General features: G+C 47.8%; 1 protein-coding gene across 3 annotated transcripts; it reads left to right on the top strand.

Moving 5' to 3' along the window:
- Positions 1 to 643: 643 nt before the first annotated feature.
- Positions 644 to 10,788, top strand: LOC118090885 (zinc finger and SCAN domain-containing protein 2-like). Of its 3 annotated transcripts, none has more exons than XM_060279339.1 (3): positions 644 to 869; positions 3,877 to 4,021; positions 4,532 to 10,788. In XM_060279339.1, the coding sequence occupies exon 3, from the start codon at positions 4,659 to 4,661 to the stop codon at positions 5,874 to 5,876; it is 1,218 nt and encodes a 405-aa protein (XP_060135322.1). In that variant the 5' UTR covers positions 644 to 869; positions 3,877 to 4,021; positions 4,532 to 4,658; the 3' UTR covers positions 5,877 to 10,788. The 3 variants fall into 3 exon arrangements, with proteins under 3 accessions (XP_060135322.1, XP_060135321.1, XP_034983107.1); XM_060279338.1 differs by having other exon boundaries at positions 3,872 to 4,021; XM_035127216.2 differs by lacking the exon at positions 3,877 to 4,021.
- Positions 10,789 to 18,945: the final 8,157 nt, after the last annotated feature.

Genomic DNA, 18,945 nt, shown 5'->3' with positions numbered 1-18,945 from the left:
AATCCGTCAAACCGTTGAATTTTCGGGATGATTTGAAGCTCCTACAGTTTTCTGTACTGGATAGTCAGAGGAAACCGCATGATTCATGGAATCCGCTTATTGTTACAATTTTATAGGCTGTATTTTAATGTTTGTTGGAAGCCGCCCAGAGTGGCAGGGAAAGCCCAGCCAGATGGGCGGGGTATAAATATATTATTATTATTATTATTATTATTATTATTATTATTATTATTATTATTATTATTATTATTTTCTGAGCCTCTTGGCTGTTGCGTATGTCTGGTGCCTGTGTTAATGGTCATTGTCCTGGCCTTAGTTAGAGGCTGGGGGGGACTTGGGATTTTGGGGGAGTCGTTTAACTGCCCCCCCCCCCATTCCTGGTTTGAACAGCAGCAATAACTAAAACACAGACGGATCTAAACTCATGGCATGGGGTGGGGGAAGGAAATATTTTGCAATATAAACATTGTGGGGGGGGGGGATTGCCGGGATTGGATTGCCGGGATCAGCCCCTCCCCCGCTCTCCTGAGGAAGAGGGGAGGGGAAAAACCTTTCTGTCCTGCCCCCCCCCGACTCAAACCTTCCCCTCCCCTCCCAGCACATCATTCTCTCACCCCACCCCCACTACCCCAAATCCGCCCGCCATACGTTGCCCCTCTTCTTCCTCCTCCTCTTCTTCCTCGCAAGTCCGCTTCTGTCTCCGGAATGAGGGGGGGGAGCCCCCCTCCCAAACTGCCTGCTTCTCCCGGAAGTGGAGCTTCTACGCCGGATTGCTGCTCTGCTGCGCCATAGCTCTAGGGGCGCGCGCTTTCGGAAAGGGGAGGGGAACCCCCCCCGTGGGAAAGAGAATCGGGAGCGAGGAAAAAGAGGTAAAGGGGCCGCGGGGGGGGGGGAGAAAAGGACCCAGAGATCCCCGCCAGCTCCCCAAAGAGCCTTCCGTGGGTCCCACCGGGAGGGCCTGGATCCCTGCATGCGTGCTGCGAAGGGGCTTTCCTTGGCCCCTTAGGCGCCTTGGCGTGGGGGGGGGGACATGGGGACATGGGGCGCCCACCCAGGGGGTCCCCACGATGCCCCCTTGCCCCGTTTCCACTGGCTCCGCGCGGAGAGAGGCGGGCCATGAAAGGGTTAACGGGCGCGAGCGACGCCTGGATAGAGACCCCCCCCGCCCCTCCCTCCCTATCTCGTCCTGGAGGATCCTTCCGGATGAAGAGATGCGGCGCGCAGGGCGAGGGGTCAGACTCGTCTAGGGGGCCTCTGGGTGCAGGGGAGACTCGGGGGGGGGAGAGAAAGGAAAGGGGGGAGAGGAGCATTCTCAGGGCAAGGAAGTGCAACCTTTTGGGGGGGGGAGTCTTCCAAGTCCAGCCATTGGTCCCTTGGAGAGGAAGAGAAGAGGGCAGGGGCGTAGCCAGGATCAAAACGGGGGGGGGGGGGACCATGGTCGTTAGGTTGTGACATTTCAGCACGGAAAAGGCGAATGAAACCAAAATTTTATTATATATAAGGAAAAACGGGAGAGACTGGGGGGGGGAGAAAGGAAAGGGGGGAGGGAGCATTCCCAGGGCAGGGAAGTGCAACATTAGTGGGGGGGGGAAGAGTCTTCCAAGAAGAGGGGCGAGGCCTTGACCTCTGAAGGGAGAGCTTTCCATAGGGCAGGAGACCCTCTGCCTGCTTCCCTGTGACTTCGCTTCTCCCAGGGAGGGAACCAGCAGAAGACCCTCGGAGGTGGACCTCAGTGTCCAGACCGAGGGATGGGAGTCTGGACTGCAGGGCCAAGGCTGCTGAAGGTTTAAGGACACAGATCTTTCTCCTCCACAACGATCTCCAGAGCATGTCTGACATGTAATTAGCAGAGCAGGGGGGAAACGCTCAGAAGCAGCAAAAAAATATAATTCAGCTGAGTATTTTACTGTTGTTGTTTAGTCATGTCCGACTCTTCGACAAATAAGCATAACAGGATCCAAAAAATAGCAACCTTGGGACTGGATAACAAGCCTGGATCACTCCAGTTTAACCAGCTTCATCTGGTTCCCAAACAAAAGGAAGGTTCTGCATAACCTCATAACAATTTATCCCACCACCTGCTCTCAGCAGAAAGAAAACTACATTATCAGGTAAAATGTTCCAAACAGAGAAAACACCTGCTTTGAATCATGGAGAGTAAAACCACCAGAACCTTCTTGAACCGATAGACTAGGAATGATCTCTATATATTAGATGAATACTTTTCTTGCCTGAAAAATGCAACCTTGACCCTTAAACGGTCAGCACAAACAGTTTGAATTGTGCTTGGAAATACACTATGAACCAGGGAAGATCCTTTAGGAACAGTGTTGTGTAGTCTCGGTGGCTCCTCCCAGTCTAGGGTGTGTCTAGGTCCACATCCTGAATTAGTTTCAGTTTCTGGGTCACCTTCAAAGGCAGCCCCACGTAGAGCACATGGCAATAGTCCAATCAGGAGATAACAAGAGCATGCACCACTCTAGTGAGACAGTCTACAGCAGGGATAGGCAACCTAAGGCCCGTGGGCTGGATGCGGCCCAATCACCTTCTCAATCCGGCGCACCACATGAGGGACGGTGGACCGGCTCATGACGGAAAAAGGTTGCTGACCCCTAGACAGGCTGGTAGGGTCTCAGCTAGCATACCAGATGGAGCTGGCAGACAGCTGCCCTGGACACAGAAATGACCTGCGCCTCCATGGGCAGCTGTGAGTCCAAAATGACCCCCAGGCTGCACACCTGGTCCTTCAGGGGCATAGTTACCCCATTCAGGACCAGGGAATCCTCCACACCTGCCCACCTCTTTCCCCCACAAACAGTACTTCTGTCTTGTCAGGATTCAACCTCAATCTATTAGCCGCCACCCATCCTCCAAACACCTACAGGCACAGGGCATTCAGCGCCTTTGCTGGTTCCAATTCAAAAGAGAGGAAGAGCTGGGTATCACCCACATACTGGTGAACACCCAGCCCAAACCCCCTGATGATCTCGCCCAGCGGCTTCATATAGATATTAAAAAGCAGGGGGGAGAGGACGGAGCCCTGAGACACCCCACAAGTGAGAGGCCAGGGGTCTGAACACTCATCCCCCAACACCACTTTTTGGACATGGCCCAGGAGGAAGGAGGGGAACCACTGCATAACCGTGCCCCCAGCTCCCCTAGAGGGTCCAGAAGGATACTATGGACAAATGTCTCCAAAAACACTGAGAGATCCAGCAGAACCAGGAAAGAGTTTCCCCCTCTGTCTCTAGTCTATTGGAGATCATACATCAGCACAACCAGGGCAATTTCAGTCCCATGATGAGGCCTGAATCCCAAAAGCTCCAGGCACAATACTTTCATTAGCTTTGAAGGGGCCATTGGATACTTGGTGGTCTTTTCTTCAAAAGACAAACATTTCAAATATATTTACAGTGATGTATGATGTAAATAGCGCTTCTGTTTCCCTTATTCCACATTGGAGAGACTTTGATCCACAGCTCTGAGCTCATCTCTCTGCCTGAAACTGTGGGTGAGCAGCAATGGAAACCTGGGCAGAGTGTTTGGGGCTTCTGGGCTGCCTAGAGAGCAAGACCTCCTTCTCAGCCTGGCTGATATGGTGCCAAGGAAAGCAGAGCAGTAGGTTTGGCACCAGATTAGCTGCAGGAGTTGAATGAAGAAGGTGTGTAGGGCACATCCAACCCTCTTAGAGACACCGCCCTGGGTTTGTGTAGCTTTTCCTCCATAGCCTTTTCTTCTCCTGAACATAACCCACGAGGCAGCAGAGGTTTCGGACGAGAGTTTTCCTTCTCAACGAGCCCCATCTGCCCTTCACTTTCTTCTGCAGCAAGAACAGAATCTACCTTCTTAACTGTTCTCATCCTCTCCATAGACCAGGGCCTGCCTTCACCTGCAGCAGAATTCCCCAACCCACCAAGGATTTGAGAGCCATCAGCTATCCTCACCTGGTTTAGCCGGCCGGTTGAAGCCGTTGCTTGGATCACGGCCGCTGTTGCATGCTGACAGCTTCTGGAAGCCACAGGTGATAACTGAGTGCAGGTAGATTTCCCCAGAAGGTACATGACATGTCCCCCACCAAAGGTACTACCGCTCCCCTAACACCCCATGACATCACATTATTATGATATTTAAGACAGATCAGGAATAAATTTGTGTCTCCAGAGATAACATAAATTCAGGCCATTAATGAATCAATATTACATAGTCAAGGTACTACATATTCCACTAAGTATTTGTATTGAATATCCTGCTTTTCGGTGTCATTTTAGGTTAGTCCTGCATCAGAAGATGGACACAAGATCAGGCAGCACATCATTCTTTTAAAAATCATGCTGCTGCATTAACATTGATTGAGGATTATGAAAGTTGCTCATGAATTGCTATCATTTGGCAACATTGCAACTTCATTTCCTAAAAATTGGGAACATGGGTAGGACGTGGGAGTGTGTAGGAGATGTTGAAATAGCAAAAGGTGCTAATGGCCATTGATGTGCTCTCTTTCTCTTTGTTCTCTTCCTTGAAACCCAAACAGGATTTCCTTTCCTCCAACTCTGAGGAAGGTGATGGACAAGACAGTCAGAATTCCGGAAGACGGGACACCTTTCGTTTCACTGGGAATAGTCACTAAAATGTGTGAAATGTGGAATATGCTTCACTGAATGAGAACACATAGTTCATATCAAGGAACTCAAACAGAGGAGAAACCATTTAAAGATATGCAGAGTGGAAAAGGTTCCACTGATAGTGGAAAACTTAGAACTCACATGCACAATAAACGATTTAAATGCATGGAGTGTGGAAAGAACTTCAGTCAGAGTGGACACCTCAATAGACATCATCAGACTCACACAGGAGAGAAACCATTTAAATGTATGGAGTGTGGAATGGTCTTTAGTGAGAATGCAAACCTTAGAAGACACCAACGGGTTCATACAGGGGAGAAACCATTTAAATGCTTGGAGTGCGGAAAGAGCTTCAGTTTCAATGCAAACCTTAGAATACATCAGCGGACTCACATGGGTGAAAAACCATATAAATGCATGGAGTGTGGGAAGAGCTTCAGTCAGAGTGGACACCTCAGAAGACATCATCAGACTCACACAGGAGAAAAACCATTTAAATGTATGGAGTGTGGAAAGAGCTTCAGTTTCAATGCAAGTCTTGGAAGACATCAACAGACTCACACAGGAGAGAAGCCGTTTAAATATATGGAGTGTGGAAAGAGCTTCAGTAAAAGTGTTCACTTCAATAAACATCACCAGACTCAGACAGGGGAGAAACCATTTAAATGCATGGAGTGCGGAAAGTGCTTTAGAGATAATGGAAACCTTAGAAGACATCAACAGATTCACACAGGAGAGAAACCATGTAAATGTATGGAGTGTGGAATGAACTTCAGTCAGAGAACACAGCTCAGTAGACATCAACAGAGTCACACAGGGGAGAAACCATTTAAATGCCTGGATTGTGGAAAGAGCTTCAGTCAGAGTGCATACCTTAAGTTACATGAACGGACTCACACAGGGGAGAAACCATTTAAATGTATCGAGTGTGGAAAGAGCTTCACTTTCAATGCATCCCTTAGAAGCCATCAACGAACTCACACAGGAGAGAAACCATTTAAATGTATGGAGTGCGGAAAAAGCTTTAGCAAGAGTGGACACCTCAATATACATCAACAGATTCACACAGGGGAAAAACCATTTAAATGTATGGAGTGTGGAAAGAGTTTTAGTGAGAATGCAAGGCTTAAAATACACCAGCGGATTCACACAGGGGAGAAACCATTTCAATGTATGGAGTGTGGAAAGAGTTTTAGTGAGAATGCAAGGCTTAAAAGACACCAGCGGACTCAACACAGGAGAGAAACCATCTAAATGTATGCAGTGTGGAAAGAGCTTCAGTTACAATATAAGCCTTAGAATAACCCAGCGAATTCACACAGGTGAAAAACCATATAAATGTATGGAGTGTGGAGTGAACTTCAGTCAGAGTGGACACCTCAGTAGACATCAGTGGACTCACAGTGGGGAGAAAACATTTAAATGTATGGAGTGTGGAAAGAGTTTTAGTGAGAATACAAGGCTTAAAAAACACCAGCGGATTCACACAGGGGAGAAACCATTTCAATGTATGGAGTGTGGAAAGAGCTTCAGTCTGAATGGAAACCTTAGAAAACACCAAAGGACTCACACAGGGGAGAGATCATTTTAATGTATGAAGTACTGGAAAAAGCTTCAGTCAGAGTGAAAATGGTTGAGGAAGACATCCGCGGACGCAGTGGGGAGAAAGCGTTTAATTGTATGGCTTCAGTCAGAGTGGAAGTCCCACATCAACAGACTGATGGACAGGAAGAACTTTTAGAGTTGGAACCGTAGAAACCAACAACAAACTCAAAGAGGATAAGCAATTTAAAAGGAAAGATTGCAGAAAGTTATTTAGTTATAATGGAGTGCTTAAGGAACATCTAGGGAGTCTCACAGGGGAGGACCCATTTAGATGTATGGAGTGTGGGAGGTGTATCTCTCAGAGTCATTCTGAGCAATGAACTCAGCAGGAAATCATTCTTAAAAACATGAGGTATATGTGAAGTTCTGTTGTTTATATATAAAATTGTATAGTACTGAAATAATGAAGGTAATGTCTCACAATAGTGAGTATAATTTTAGATGTAAAGTAACTTTGGTTTTGGCCCCAAACTCTGTCACCCCCCTCCCCAACTGCATGATCTCCAAGCACTGCTTCTTCACCAGAAGTCCATCCTTGCCCCCCAGGCCTTTTGAAGAAAACTTAAAATGCTGTAATTTAATGGGAGATTTCCCCCGGATGTCTCCTGGGGGGCCCATCTTCACTCATGAGCCCCATGATTCACACAGAGTAAAACTACCAAAAACCTCTTAAACCAATGGACTAGATATGATCTCTCTACATTAGATCAATACATTTCTTTGCCTGAAAAATGCAGCCATGACACTTTCAAAGTCAACACCAACAGTTTGAATTCTGCTTGGAAATGTGCTGGGAGTCAGGGAAGATCCTTTAGGACCAGTGAGATGTGGTCTCGGCGGCTGCTCCCATTCAGTTGCCGTTTCCAGGTCACCTTCAAAGGTAGCCCCATGTAGAGCGCATTGCAGTAGTCCTAGCGAGCGATAGCCAGAGCATGCACCACTCTGGCGAGACAGTCGGCAGGCTGGGAGGCTCTCAGCCTGCATTTTCATATAATTCTCTTTTAATAAAATACAATCTGTAAATTTTAAATTCACCTTCCACATCTTTTACCCGGCCTTCAAGTTGTATATTGTGACCTAGATGCTGAGCCCATTTTATTTGTGCCGACTTTACCATTTCGTCCAGCGTTTCCCCATACAGCAGGAGATTATACCTTTTTAAAAGTAATTTCGTATGTCTTCCTTAAACTGTTCACTTAGTTGTCTATGATCTAAACAACTTTGTGAATAGATCTTCAAATCCTCAAGTTCTTTCAGCTTTAGCCCTGTTTCCACCTCTATTAATAATTTTCTGTACGACAGCCAATTTTCTCTCTTACTAAGAGGTTTTAATGCTAACGCTTCCACCGGCGAGAACCACCATAGGGTTTTTGGTCCTAGAAAATCTTTATTTTTATGCCAAACTTTTATAAGGATTTTTCTTTTTGTATGATTATGAAAACCTTTGTTTTTATCTTTCCCGTACCATAAATATGAATGCCAACCAAATCTATTATCATGTCCTTCCAGATCTAACATTTCATCTCTCCAGTCCCAGGATCACACTTCAAAATGACCATAACAGATTAGACAACTGGGCCAAAGCAAACAAGATGAATTTTCCCCCCTCCCCCAATAATTTTTATTTATTTTCAAATAAAGCAAAATACAAAACTACAAAGACATAAAAAGAAAAAATATAAAAAATATATAAAAAATCAAAACCTAAATCTAGTTTCTTACCATTGTAGACTTCCTCACCTCTTCCTCAATGAGTTCAATTTTCATTTATATCTTATATCAATCTAACATATATATTTTATAATCCTTAAATAATTTCTCATTATATCTTATATCATTCAACATATTTTTTCCTTAACCTTGAACAATTTCGTAACACATCTTGACTTATACTTAAATCATATCTAATTTCATATTCACCATCTAATATCATTCCCCAATTGATCAATTAACCTAATTCTGGGGGAAAAACTAGTCCCTTTAACTTTTATTTCTCCCCAAAGCCTATATCTCATTCCCAAAAATATCCATATAAACAAGTACTACTTCATCTAATAATAATAATAATAATAATAATAATAATAATAATAATAATAATTTATTTATACCCCGCCCATCTGGCCGGGTTAAGTTAAGTTAAACACTTAAATCAGGCATCCCCAAACTTTGGCCCTCCAGATGTTTTGGACTACAATTCCCATCTTCCCCAACCACTGATCCTGTTAGCTAGGGATCATGGGAGTTGTAGGCCAAAACATCTGGAGGGCTGCAGTTTGGGGATGCCTGACTTAAATCTAGTTTGGTTTCCCCCCACCCCCACCCCCTGGAATCTGTGTCTCCAGATGACTCAGCCAGCTCCTTAGATCATTCCAGATTCGGACCATCTTAATAAGAAAAAATCATATATTGAGAACTTTCACCCCACTCCCACTCTGACCCATTCCAACCACTGCTCTGCCCTCTTCGTCTCCTGCTGTCTCCCCAGTTCTTTAACTGTTGCACAATTCCATCCAATTGTATTTCCACATTTCAACCCTCTTCCATTTTTTATTCCCTTCAAACTCTGTCCCCAGCATGCATCCCCCCCCCCACTGGACGGACAACATTCCATGCTGGTTCTTCTTTGAAGGTCTTTTGGATCAAACATGAATCCTGTCCCCCCCCCTCCCACTGGAGGAACAATGATCCATGCCTCCTCCTCGTCTTCTTTAAATATTTCATGATTCAAGTCTAGTGGTATTTCAACTTGGTTCTCTTCATTCTCTGTTGGCATTGATACTTTTCCATTGTGCTTACGCATCTCATCTCTAAAGTCCAAAAGGAATTCCAAAAATTGTTTTTCAAAATCAACAATGTCAGATGTTGTATCTTCCGTCACGCTAATCATCTCCGGTTTCATGGGAATAACAGCACAGGAAATGGTGCTAATTGTATTTCCAAACCTCAGAATCTAAAGTCACATTCGGTCTCGTTCTCACTCTCATTTTTTAATCTTCTTCATAACTTAGAAGTCTTAAATCCAGTAATGAAAAGAGCCTTTTAAAAAAAAAATTACAACCTAATATTGTAGTCTCTCTTCAGTGTTGATAGCTCTCATCAGGGCCGTCTTAAGCATATCTGGCGCCGTGGTGCGAAAATCCCTCAAGCGCCCCCCCCCCCATTTCCCAGAGTTGATGGTGACCTTTTTAGGGAGCAGACATCACTTACATATTATCTCTGCTTGGGGAAAGAAAACAGGAAACATAAACTGTTTTGGTTGCCCGTTTAGTGTGTGCCGAGGTCCCCAAACCACCCCTCAAAGTAAAACACACTCCACACAGAAATTTTTAAGGTTTTTGGCATAAATTTGGCCACAACTTTATTAAAACACAAAATATGTTGCACATATCATTGCACATATTATTAAGTATATAACAACACACCACATTGTTTTGCTTTTTCTTGCTTTTGTTTTGTTTTTGGTTTTGCCGTCACTGGTAATGTTAAATATATGCGTAGGGATACGGACAAGTTTGGAAAAGCAGTTGTCAAATTATTTGAATATATATAATTCAAAACATCCACCGGAGTTGTGTCTGCATTGAAAACAATTGGCAATAGTTCCAGCTCCTGAAATAAATCTTCTCCGTCTACCCGTATATCAGCCCCACTATCAGCAGTCAATTTCTGTTGTAAATTTAAACACTGTGCTCTTCTCTGGCCTGTCTCTAATTTTCTCCATTTGCCTATATTTTGCAAAAATGAAAAAATGTTGTTGTGTTCACTTAACAGTTCAAATCTTTCATTTACTTTTGTGATCGCCAGGTCGAACAAATAAAAATAAAATTTTACTTTAAAGTCGTTCTGTGGATCTGCAATTTGCTCATCGGTATGCTCATAACGGAAAAACCTTTTTCTGGCACGTGGGCGTGCAGTGCTTGTAAAGATGGCTTCGCATTCTATTTCCTCGGCAATTGATTTAGCTTCTAACAACATAGCGTCAAAGGCAGAGTTTGTACGCATTGTTGCTAAGTTACTCTTGACCAGATCTATCATTTTAACTGCTTCCAAAAGAACGACACCAGACTTTTGTAAGGTTTTACTTACAACATTAATTTTCGCTAATATGTTGTACCACGTTACTAAAGAACAAATGAATTTGAAAGACTTCAATTTCAACATCAATGAACTTGCCATGTTCCTTGTGTCACAATCTCTCTTGTCATCTGAATAAATAGAATAGAAGGTGTCGTAAACCTTTTCGATATTAAAATGAAGTGCTTTCAACGCCTCTACTCTACTTTCCCTTCGCGTGTTTGATAATGGTTTTAAAGTTAAAGTGGGCATCTGGTTCAAGAGAATTTGCCAACGTGTCATCGACACATATATTTCTTGAACAATGGGAAAAAAGTTAGACACTTCCATTGAGCTTTTAGCAGCATCATTAACTACTAAATTGAGGCTGTGAGCAGCACAAGGAACGTAAAAAGCACGTGGATTTATATCCAATATTTTTCTTTGGAGGCCTATATTTTTCCCTTTCATATTTGCACCATTATCATATCCTTGCCCTCGCATGTTGTCTAATTCAATATTGGAGGATTTTAAAAAATCTTAACAAAACCGTTGCTAGTGCTTGTCCTGTAGTGTCATCAGCTGGGACAAAGCCTAAAAAATGCTCTCTCACCTCAGCCTTTTTTGTTCCTGTGTTAAGGTGTAGAAACCGAACAACAACAGAAAGTTGTTCCTCGTGTGATATATCAGGAGTGCAATCCAAAATAATTGAATAGTATTTAGATTGCTTCAAAAGATTAACAATGGTCATTTTTATTCTTTCACCTATTATATTGATCAGTTCGTTTTGGATGTTATGCCCCAGATAATGAGGCATGTGGTTTGGAGCATTTTGAATTTGAGCAATATGTTCTGCTAATACATTATCAAAAAGAGTAACTTTTTTGACTAATTTTTTAAAATTACCATTATTTGGTTCAAACAAAGTTTCAGTATTTCCTCTAAATGCCAAATTTTGAACCACCAAAAAATTAATTAGCACAATTATTCTCTCTAAAACAGCCGTCCACCTTTTCTTCTCACGTTCTATTTTGGCTTGATTTAAGGAATCTACAGTTTTCCCTGTCAATATATTCTCTTTTAGTTCCATGCTTTTTCTAATGGACAATAGGTGTCCTGCACTCTTTTCGTGTATTTTGCAGTTTTTCTCATCGTGGCAGCTGGATAAACACAATCTCCAGTAAACAGTGGAATTTGCTACCAAGGAGTGTGGTGGAGTCTCCTTCTTTGGAGGTCTTTAAGCAGAGGCTTGACAGAATGTCCATTTACCGGTGGAGATTAAAGTGGACTCCCCCCCCCTTTTTGTGCCAAAGTACCTTAAGGGATTTGGTGTAGGAGCTGAGGGGCTGGGAAGGTGAAGTCTTACAGCTTGATCCAGAAGAGTGAATGGAAAAGAAAGAGAAAGAGAGAGAGGGAGGGAGGGAGGGAGGGAGAGCCATTACCCTACTAATCTATGTTTTCTAATTAAGTACAAAGAAGGAGGAGAAGGAAGAATATAAAACATAATTTACCTGCCTTGGGCTGCAATTCTACATACCCTACTATTACTATTAAGTCTTACTGGGGCGATTTACCTGTGCTTAGAAAGGAACATCAGTTTTAACTCCAACGGAAGACGTATCAACAATTATTTCCATATGATTTTCCCAGGCACTCCCTTAAGCATGAGCCACCTTCCCTCGAAAAATGAACATAGTTATAACTCTGATAATGGACCATGCAAACATATTTAATCTACAGTCACAGAATCTAGTTTCTCCAACGTTGTGAGACTTATGGTTTCCTAGAGGGGCTCCTTGTGCATCCCTTAAGGCAGTGGTGTCCAAACATTTTTCAAAGGGGGTCAGATTTGATGAAGTGAAGGGCCGTGAGGGCCGACCAAAGGGCCGGCCAAAGTTGTTGACCTCTTTTTTAGGGTTGAAGTTCTTGAGCTTTTTTTAGGATTTAAGTTGTTGAGATTATTTTTTTAGGATTTTACCCCAGGAAATAAACTGCCACAGGGGCTGGATTGAACCAACCGGTGGCCTGGATTAGGCCCCCAAAACAGACTTTGGACATGCCTGCCTTGAGGAGAAGGAGCTGTTTCACGATCTTTTTCACCATCATGCCTGACCACTATTGCTAGTTTGGGGTGATGGCAGCTATAGTCCAAAAACAGCTGGAGACCCAAGTTTGGGAAACCCTGTTCACCTTGAAGGAGAAAGGAGGGCTCACTTGCATCAGAACGTCAGGTGAGCCGTGTAGGATCAGGCCCAAGGGGCATCTGTGGAGGGGCTGCAGCTTCCCCGCATGTGAAGGAGCCATAGGACCAATGGGGAGGCAGGTGGTATTTGGGGGGGGGGGGTTGGAGGAATCCGTGAAAAGGAGCTTCTGGAGCCTATGTTTAGGGAATCTTTTAATATGTGATGGAATTCTGTATTTTAATATTTTGTTGGAAGCCGCCCAGAGTGGGCGGGGTATAAATAAATTATTATTATTATTATTATTATTATTATTATTATTATTATTATTATTATTATTATGCAGCTCACTTCCTGCCTGCTCCCTGAAGGATTCCTGAGCCTCTCCCCTTCTCATTTCAAGGATTGGAGGCCCTAGCTTTGCTCAGGGGGGGGGGAAGCTATTTTGTTTGCTGACTGAGGACAGGAGTCACAATCCTGTCACACTGCGGGTGTCAGGCTTTTAGGTAAGGGGGTGAGGCTCAGGTGGAAAAGGCATTGATAAGGGGAAAATCCTGGGGTGCGGATTTACTCCATGCCACTCCCCACGGGTCCCTCCTCTCCAGCCACGTTAAAGATGCAAAACAGCGTTCAGCAGACCTGATCTTTATTTGCTGCAAGAAGGTTCAAACACACAAAGCGTAGGAACCCCGAGAAGATGGTTGCATGAACTTTTAACACCTCTCCCCATTTCCCACAATCCATTTTCCAACAGCATCATCGATTCGTCACAAATACATCACAAAGTAGGAGTCTTTGCACTTAGAAACAGGAGCCTGTCACCCATCCCTGTCAATACCCCCCCAGTTAAACACACCTTTTAACTACCCTTTCCCCCCAAATAACCATAACAGTATTTACACATCCCCCTGCAAGGCTTTCCTGAGCTTCTCCTTCGAAAGTATCAGGATTCAACCCACCATCTAGATGGATTTCTGTCTGGGGCATGTGCTGCCCTTGATCGCATCCTGGCTCCTAAGGGATTGTGGAGTCAGGGGGAGCCCTGGACCCCCCTCTTCCAAGGAAATCCGTCAAACCGTTGAATTTTGGGGATGATTTGAAGCTTCTACAGTTTTCTGTACTGGATAGTCAGAGGAAACCGCATGATTCATGGAATCCGCTTATTGTTACAATTTTATAGGCCGTATTTTAATGTTTGTTGGAAGCCGCCCAGAGTGGCAGGGGAAGCCCAGCCAGATGGGCGGGGTATAAATTATTATTATTATTATTATTATTATTATTATTATTATTATTATTATTCTGAGCCTCTTGGCTGTTGCGTATGTCTCGTGCCTGTGTTAACGGACATTGTCCTGGCTTTAGTTAGAGGCTGTGGGGGGACTTGGGATTTTGGGAGAGTCGTGTAACTGCCCCCCCAATTCCTGGTTTGAACAGCAGCAATAACTAAAACACAGACGGATCTAAACTCATGGCATGGGGGGGGGGGGAGAGAAGGATATTGCAATGTAAACAAAAAAATTCCTTCAGTAGCACCTTAAAGACCAACTAAGTTTTTATTTTGGTATGAGCTTTCGTGTGCATGCACACTTCTTCAGATACAGTGAAAAGTTGGTCTTTAAGGTGCTACTGAAGGAATTTTTTTATTTTACTTCGATCCAGACCAACACGGCTACCTACCTGTAACCAGAGCAATGTAAACAGTGAGTGTGCGGGACCCCACTTTGCAACTGGATTGCCTGGATCAGCCCCTCCCCCGCTCTCCTGATCCACAGAAGGAAGAGGGGAGGGGGAAAACCTTCCTGTCCTGCCCCCCCCCACTCAATTCTTTCCCTCCCCTCCCGGCACATCAGTCTCACAGCCCGCCCCCACTACCCCAAATCCCCCCACCATACGTTGCCCCTCTTCTTCCTCCTCCTCTTCTTCCTCGCAAGTCCGCTTCTGTCTCCGGAATGAGGGGGGGAGCCCCCCTCCCAAACTGCCTGCTTCTCTCGGAAGTGGAGCTTCTACGCCGGATTGCTGCTCTACAGCACCATAGCTCTAGGGGCGCGCGCTTTCGGAAAGGGGAGGGGAACCCCCCCCCGTGGGAAAGAGAATCGGGAGCGAGGAAAAAGAGGTAAAGGGGCCGCGGGGGGAGAGAGAAAAGGACCCAGAGACCCCCTCCAGCTCCCCAAAGAGCCTTCCGTGGGTCCCACCGGGAGGGCCTGGATCCCTGCACGGTGCTGCGAGGGAGGCTTTCCTTGGCTCCTTAGGCGCCTTGGCGGGGGGCGGGCGGACATGGGGCGCCCACCCAGGGGGTCCCCACAATGCCCCCTTGCCCCGTTTCCCCTGGCTCCGCGCGGAGAGAGGCTGGCCAGGAAAGGGTTAACGGGGGCGGGGGGCGCCTGGATAGAGACCCCCCCCTGGTCCCTCCCTCCCTCCCTCCCTATCTCGTCTTGGAGGATCCTTCCGGATGGAGAGATGCGGCGCGCAGGGCGAGGGGGGTCAGACTTGGCAAGGGGGCCTCTGGGTGCAGGGGAGACTGGGGGGGGAGGAAAGGGGGGAGGGAGTGGGGGGAGGGGAGCATTCCCAGGGCAGGGAAGTGCAACATTAGGGGGGGGGGAAGAGTCTTCCAAGAAGAGGGGCGAGGCCTTGACCTCTGAAGGGAGAGCTTTCCATAGGGCAGGAGACCCTCTGCCTGCTTGCCTGTGACTTCGCTTCTCCCAGGGAGGGAACCAGCAGAAGACCCTCGGCGGTGGACCTCAGTGTCCAGACCGAGGGATGGGAGTCTGGACTGCAGGGCCAAGGCTGCTGAAGGTTTAAGGATGCAGATCTTTCTCCTCCAGAACTATCTCCAGAGCATGTCTGACATGTAATTACCGTGTTTCTCATATTATAAGTCATGTCTTATATTAATTTTTTCTTCAAAAAAACACGACATGGCTTATTTTTGAGGGATGTCTTATTTTTTAATAAAGTGCACGCGGGCGCTGTTTGCCGGGCTTGTCAAGCCCAGCAAACAGCGCCCGCCGATCTTCGGTGACAGGCGGGGGTGGGCGGAGAGCGGAGAACGATCTCCGCTTCCCCCCCACCCCCGCCTGTCACACAGCACAGGTCGGCGGGCGCTGTTTGCCGGGCTTGTCAAGCCCAGCTAGGAGCGCCCGCCGATCTTCGGTGACAGGCGGGGATGGGGGGAGAGCGGAGCACGATCTCCGCTTCCCCCCCACCCCCGCCTGTCACACAGGACAGGTCCGAAGATCGGCGGGCGCTGTTTGCCGGGCTTGTCAAGCCCAGCAAGGAGCGCCCGCCGATCTTCGGTGACAGGCGGGGATGGGGGGAGAGCGGAGAACGATCTCCGCTTCTCCCCCACCCCCGCCTGTGTCACAGGACAGGTCCGAAGATCGGCGGGCGCTGTTTGCCGGGCTTGTCAAGCCCAGCAAACAGCGCCCGCCGATCTTTGGTGACAGGCGGGGATGGGGGGAGAGCGGAGAACGATCTCCGCTTCTCCCCCACCCCCGCCTGTCACACAGCACAGGGCTGAAGATCGGCGGGCGCTGTTTGCCGGGCTTGTCAAGCCCAGCAAACAGCGCCCGCCGATCTTTGGTGACAGGCGGGGATGGGGGGAGAGCGGAGAACGATCTCCGCTTCTCCCCCACCCCCGCCTGTCACACAGCACAGGTCGGCGGGCGCTGTTTCCCGGGCTTGTCAAGCCCAGCTAGGAGCGCCCGCCGATCTTCGGTGACAGGCGGGGATGGGGGGAGAGCGGAGAACGATCTCCGCTTCTCCCCCACCCCCGCCTGTCACACAGCACAGGTCGGCGGGCGCTGTTTGCCGGGCTTGTCAAGCCCAGCTAGGAGCGCCCGCCGATCTTCGGTGACAGGCGGGGATGGGGGGAGAGCGGAGAACGATCTCCGCTTCTCCCCCACCCCCGCCTGTCACACAGCACAGGGCCGAAGATCGGCGGGCGCTGTTTGCCGGCTTGTCAAGCCCAGCAAACAGCGCCCGCCGATCTTTGGTGACAGGCGGGGGTGGGGGGAGAGCGGAGCACGATCTCCGCTTCCCCCCCACCCCCGCCTGTCACACAGGACAGGTCCGAAGATTGGCGGGCGCTGTTTGCCGGGCTTGTCAAGCCCAGCAAGGAGCGCCCGCCGATCTTCGGTGACAGGCGGGGATGGGGGGAGAGCGGAGAACGATCTCCGCTTCTCCCCCACCCCCGCCTGTCACACAGGACAGGTCCGAAGATTGGCGGGCGCTGTTTGCCGGGCTTGTCAAGCCCAGCAAACAGCGCCCGCCGATCTTTGGTGACAGGCGGGGGTGGGGGAGAGAGGAGAACGATCTCCGCTTCCCCACCCCACCCCCGCCTGTCACACAGGACAGGTCCGAAGATCGGCGGGCGCTGTTTGCCGGGCTTGTCAAGCCCAGCAAGGAGCGCCCGCCGATCTTCGGTGACAGGCGGGGATGGGGGGAGAGCGGAGAACGATCTCCGCTTCTCCCCCACCCCCGCCTGTCACACAGCACAGGGCCGAAGATCGGCGGGCGCTGTTTGCCGGGCTTGTCAAGCCCAGCAAACAGCGCCCACCGATCTTTGGTGACAGGCGGGGGTGGGGGGAAAGCGGAGAACGATCTCCGCTTCCCCCCCCACCCCCGCCTGTCACACAGGACAGGTCCGAAGATCGGCGGGCGCTGTTTGCCGGGCTTGTCAAGCCCAGCAAGGAGCGCCCGCCGATCTTTGGTGACAGGCGGGGGTGGGGGGAGAGCGGAGAACGATCTCCGCTTCTCCCCCACCCCCGCCTGTCACACAGGACAGGTCCGAAGATCGGCGGGCGCTGTTTGCCGGGCTTGTCAAGCCCAGCAAACAGCGCCCGCCGATCTTTGGTGACAGGCGGGGGTGGGGGGAGAGCGGAGAACGATCTCCGCTTCCCCCCACCCCTGTCTGTCACACAGCACAGGTCCGAAGATCGGCGGGCGCTGTTTCCCGGGCTTGTCAAGCCCAGCAAGGAGCGCCCGCCGATCTTCGGCTCTGTTCCCCGATGCGCGACGGCTCGGGGAAGCAGGCAGGGAGCTCCTGCTGGGTTCCGCGCCTTCGCCTCTCGCTCGGTCGGGGCTACACAACATGGCTTATTTTCGGGGTATGTCTTATTTTTCACCAACCCTTAGAAATCCTGTCATGGCTTATTTTTTGGGGATGCCTTAAAATATGAGAAACACGGTAGCAGAGCAGGAAAAGTGCTCAAGAGGCAGCAAAAAATGATATTAATTCAGCTGAGTATTTTACTGTTGTTGTTTAGTCATGTCCGACTCTTGGACAAATAAGCATAACAGGATCCAAAAAATAGCAAATATAGAATCATAGAATAGAATCATAGAATCATAGAGTTGGAAGAGACCACAAGGGCCATCCAGTCCAACCCCCTGCCAAGCAGGAAACACCATCAAAGCATTCCTGACAGATGGCTGTCAAGCCTCTGCTTAAAGACCTCCAAAGAAGGAGACTCCACCACACTCCTTGGCAGCAAATTCCACTGCCGAACAGCTCTTACTGTCAGGAAGTTCTTCCTAATGTTTAGGTGGAATTTTCTTTCTTGTAGTTTGAATCCGTTGCTCCGTGTCCGCTTCTCTGGAGCAGCAGAAAACAACCTTTCTCCCTCCTCTATATGACATCCTTTTATATATTTGAACATGGTTATCATATCACCCCTTAACCTTCTCTTCTCCAGGCTAAACATACCCAGCTCCCTAAGCCGTTCCTCATAAGGCATCGTTTCCAGGCCTTTGACCAATTTGGTTGCCCTCTTCTGGACACGTTCCAGCTTATCAGTATCCTTCTTGAACTGTGGTGCCCAGAACTGGACACAATACTCCAGGTGAGGTCTGACCAGAGCAGAGCAGAGCAAATATGTAACCTTGGGACTGGAAAAGAAGCCTGGCTCACTACAGTTTAACCAGCTTCATCTGGTTCCCAAACAAAAGGAGGTTCTGCATAACCTCATAACAATTTATCTCACCACCTGCTCTTAGCAGAAAGGAAACTGCATTATCAGGTAAAATGTTCCAAATAGAGAAAACAGCTGCTTTGAATCATGCAGAGTAAAACGACCAGAACCTTCCTGAACCAATAGACTAGGAATGATCTCTATATTTTTAGATCAGGCACCCCCAAACTCCAGCCCTCCAGATGTTTTGGACTACAATTCCCATCACCCCTGACCACTGGTCCTCTTAGCTAGGGATCATGGGAGATGTAGGCCAAAACATCTGGAGGGCCGCAGTTTGGGGATGCCTGTATTAGATCAATACTTTTCTTGCCTGAAAAATGCAACCATGACACTTTAAAGGTCAGCACAAACAGTTTGAATAGGGCTTGGAAATGCACTGGGAGCCAGGGAAGATCCTTTAGGACCAGTGTTGTGTGGTCTCGGCGGCTGCTCCCAGTCTAGGGTGTGTCTAGGTCCACATCCTGAATTAGTTTCAGTTTCTGGGTCACCTTCAAAGGTAGCCCCACGTAGAGC

This window comes from Zootoca vivipara, chromosome 10 (genome assembly GCF_963506605.1).
Source record: "Zootoca vivipara chromosome 10, rZooViv1.1, whole genome shotgun sequence".
Classification (NCBI taxonomy): Eukaryota; Metazoa; Chordata; class Lepidosauria; order Squamata; family Lacertidae; genus Zootoca; species Zootoca vivipara.
The sequence above is the reverse complement of the archived record's forward strand: the minus strand, read 5'-3'. Positions and strand labels throughout refer to the sequence as shown.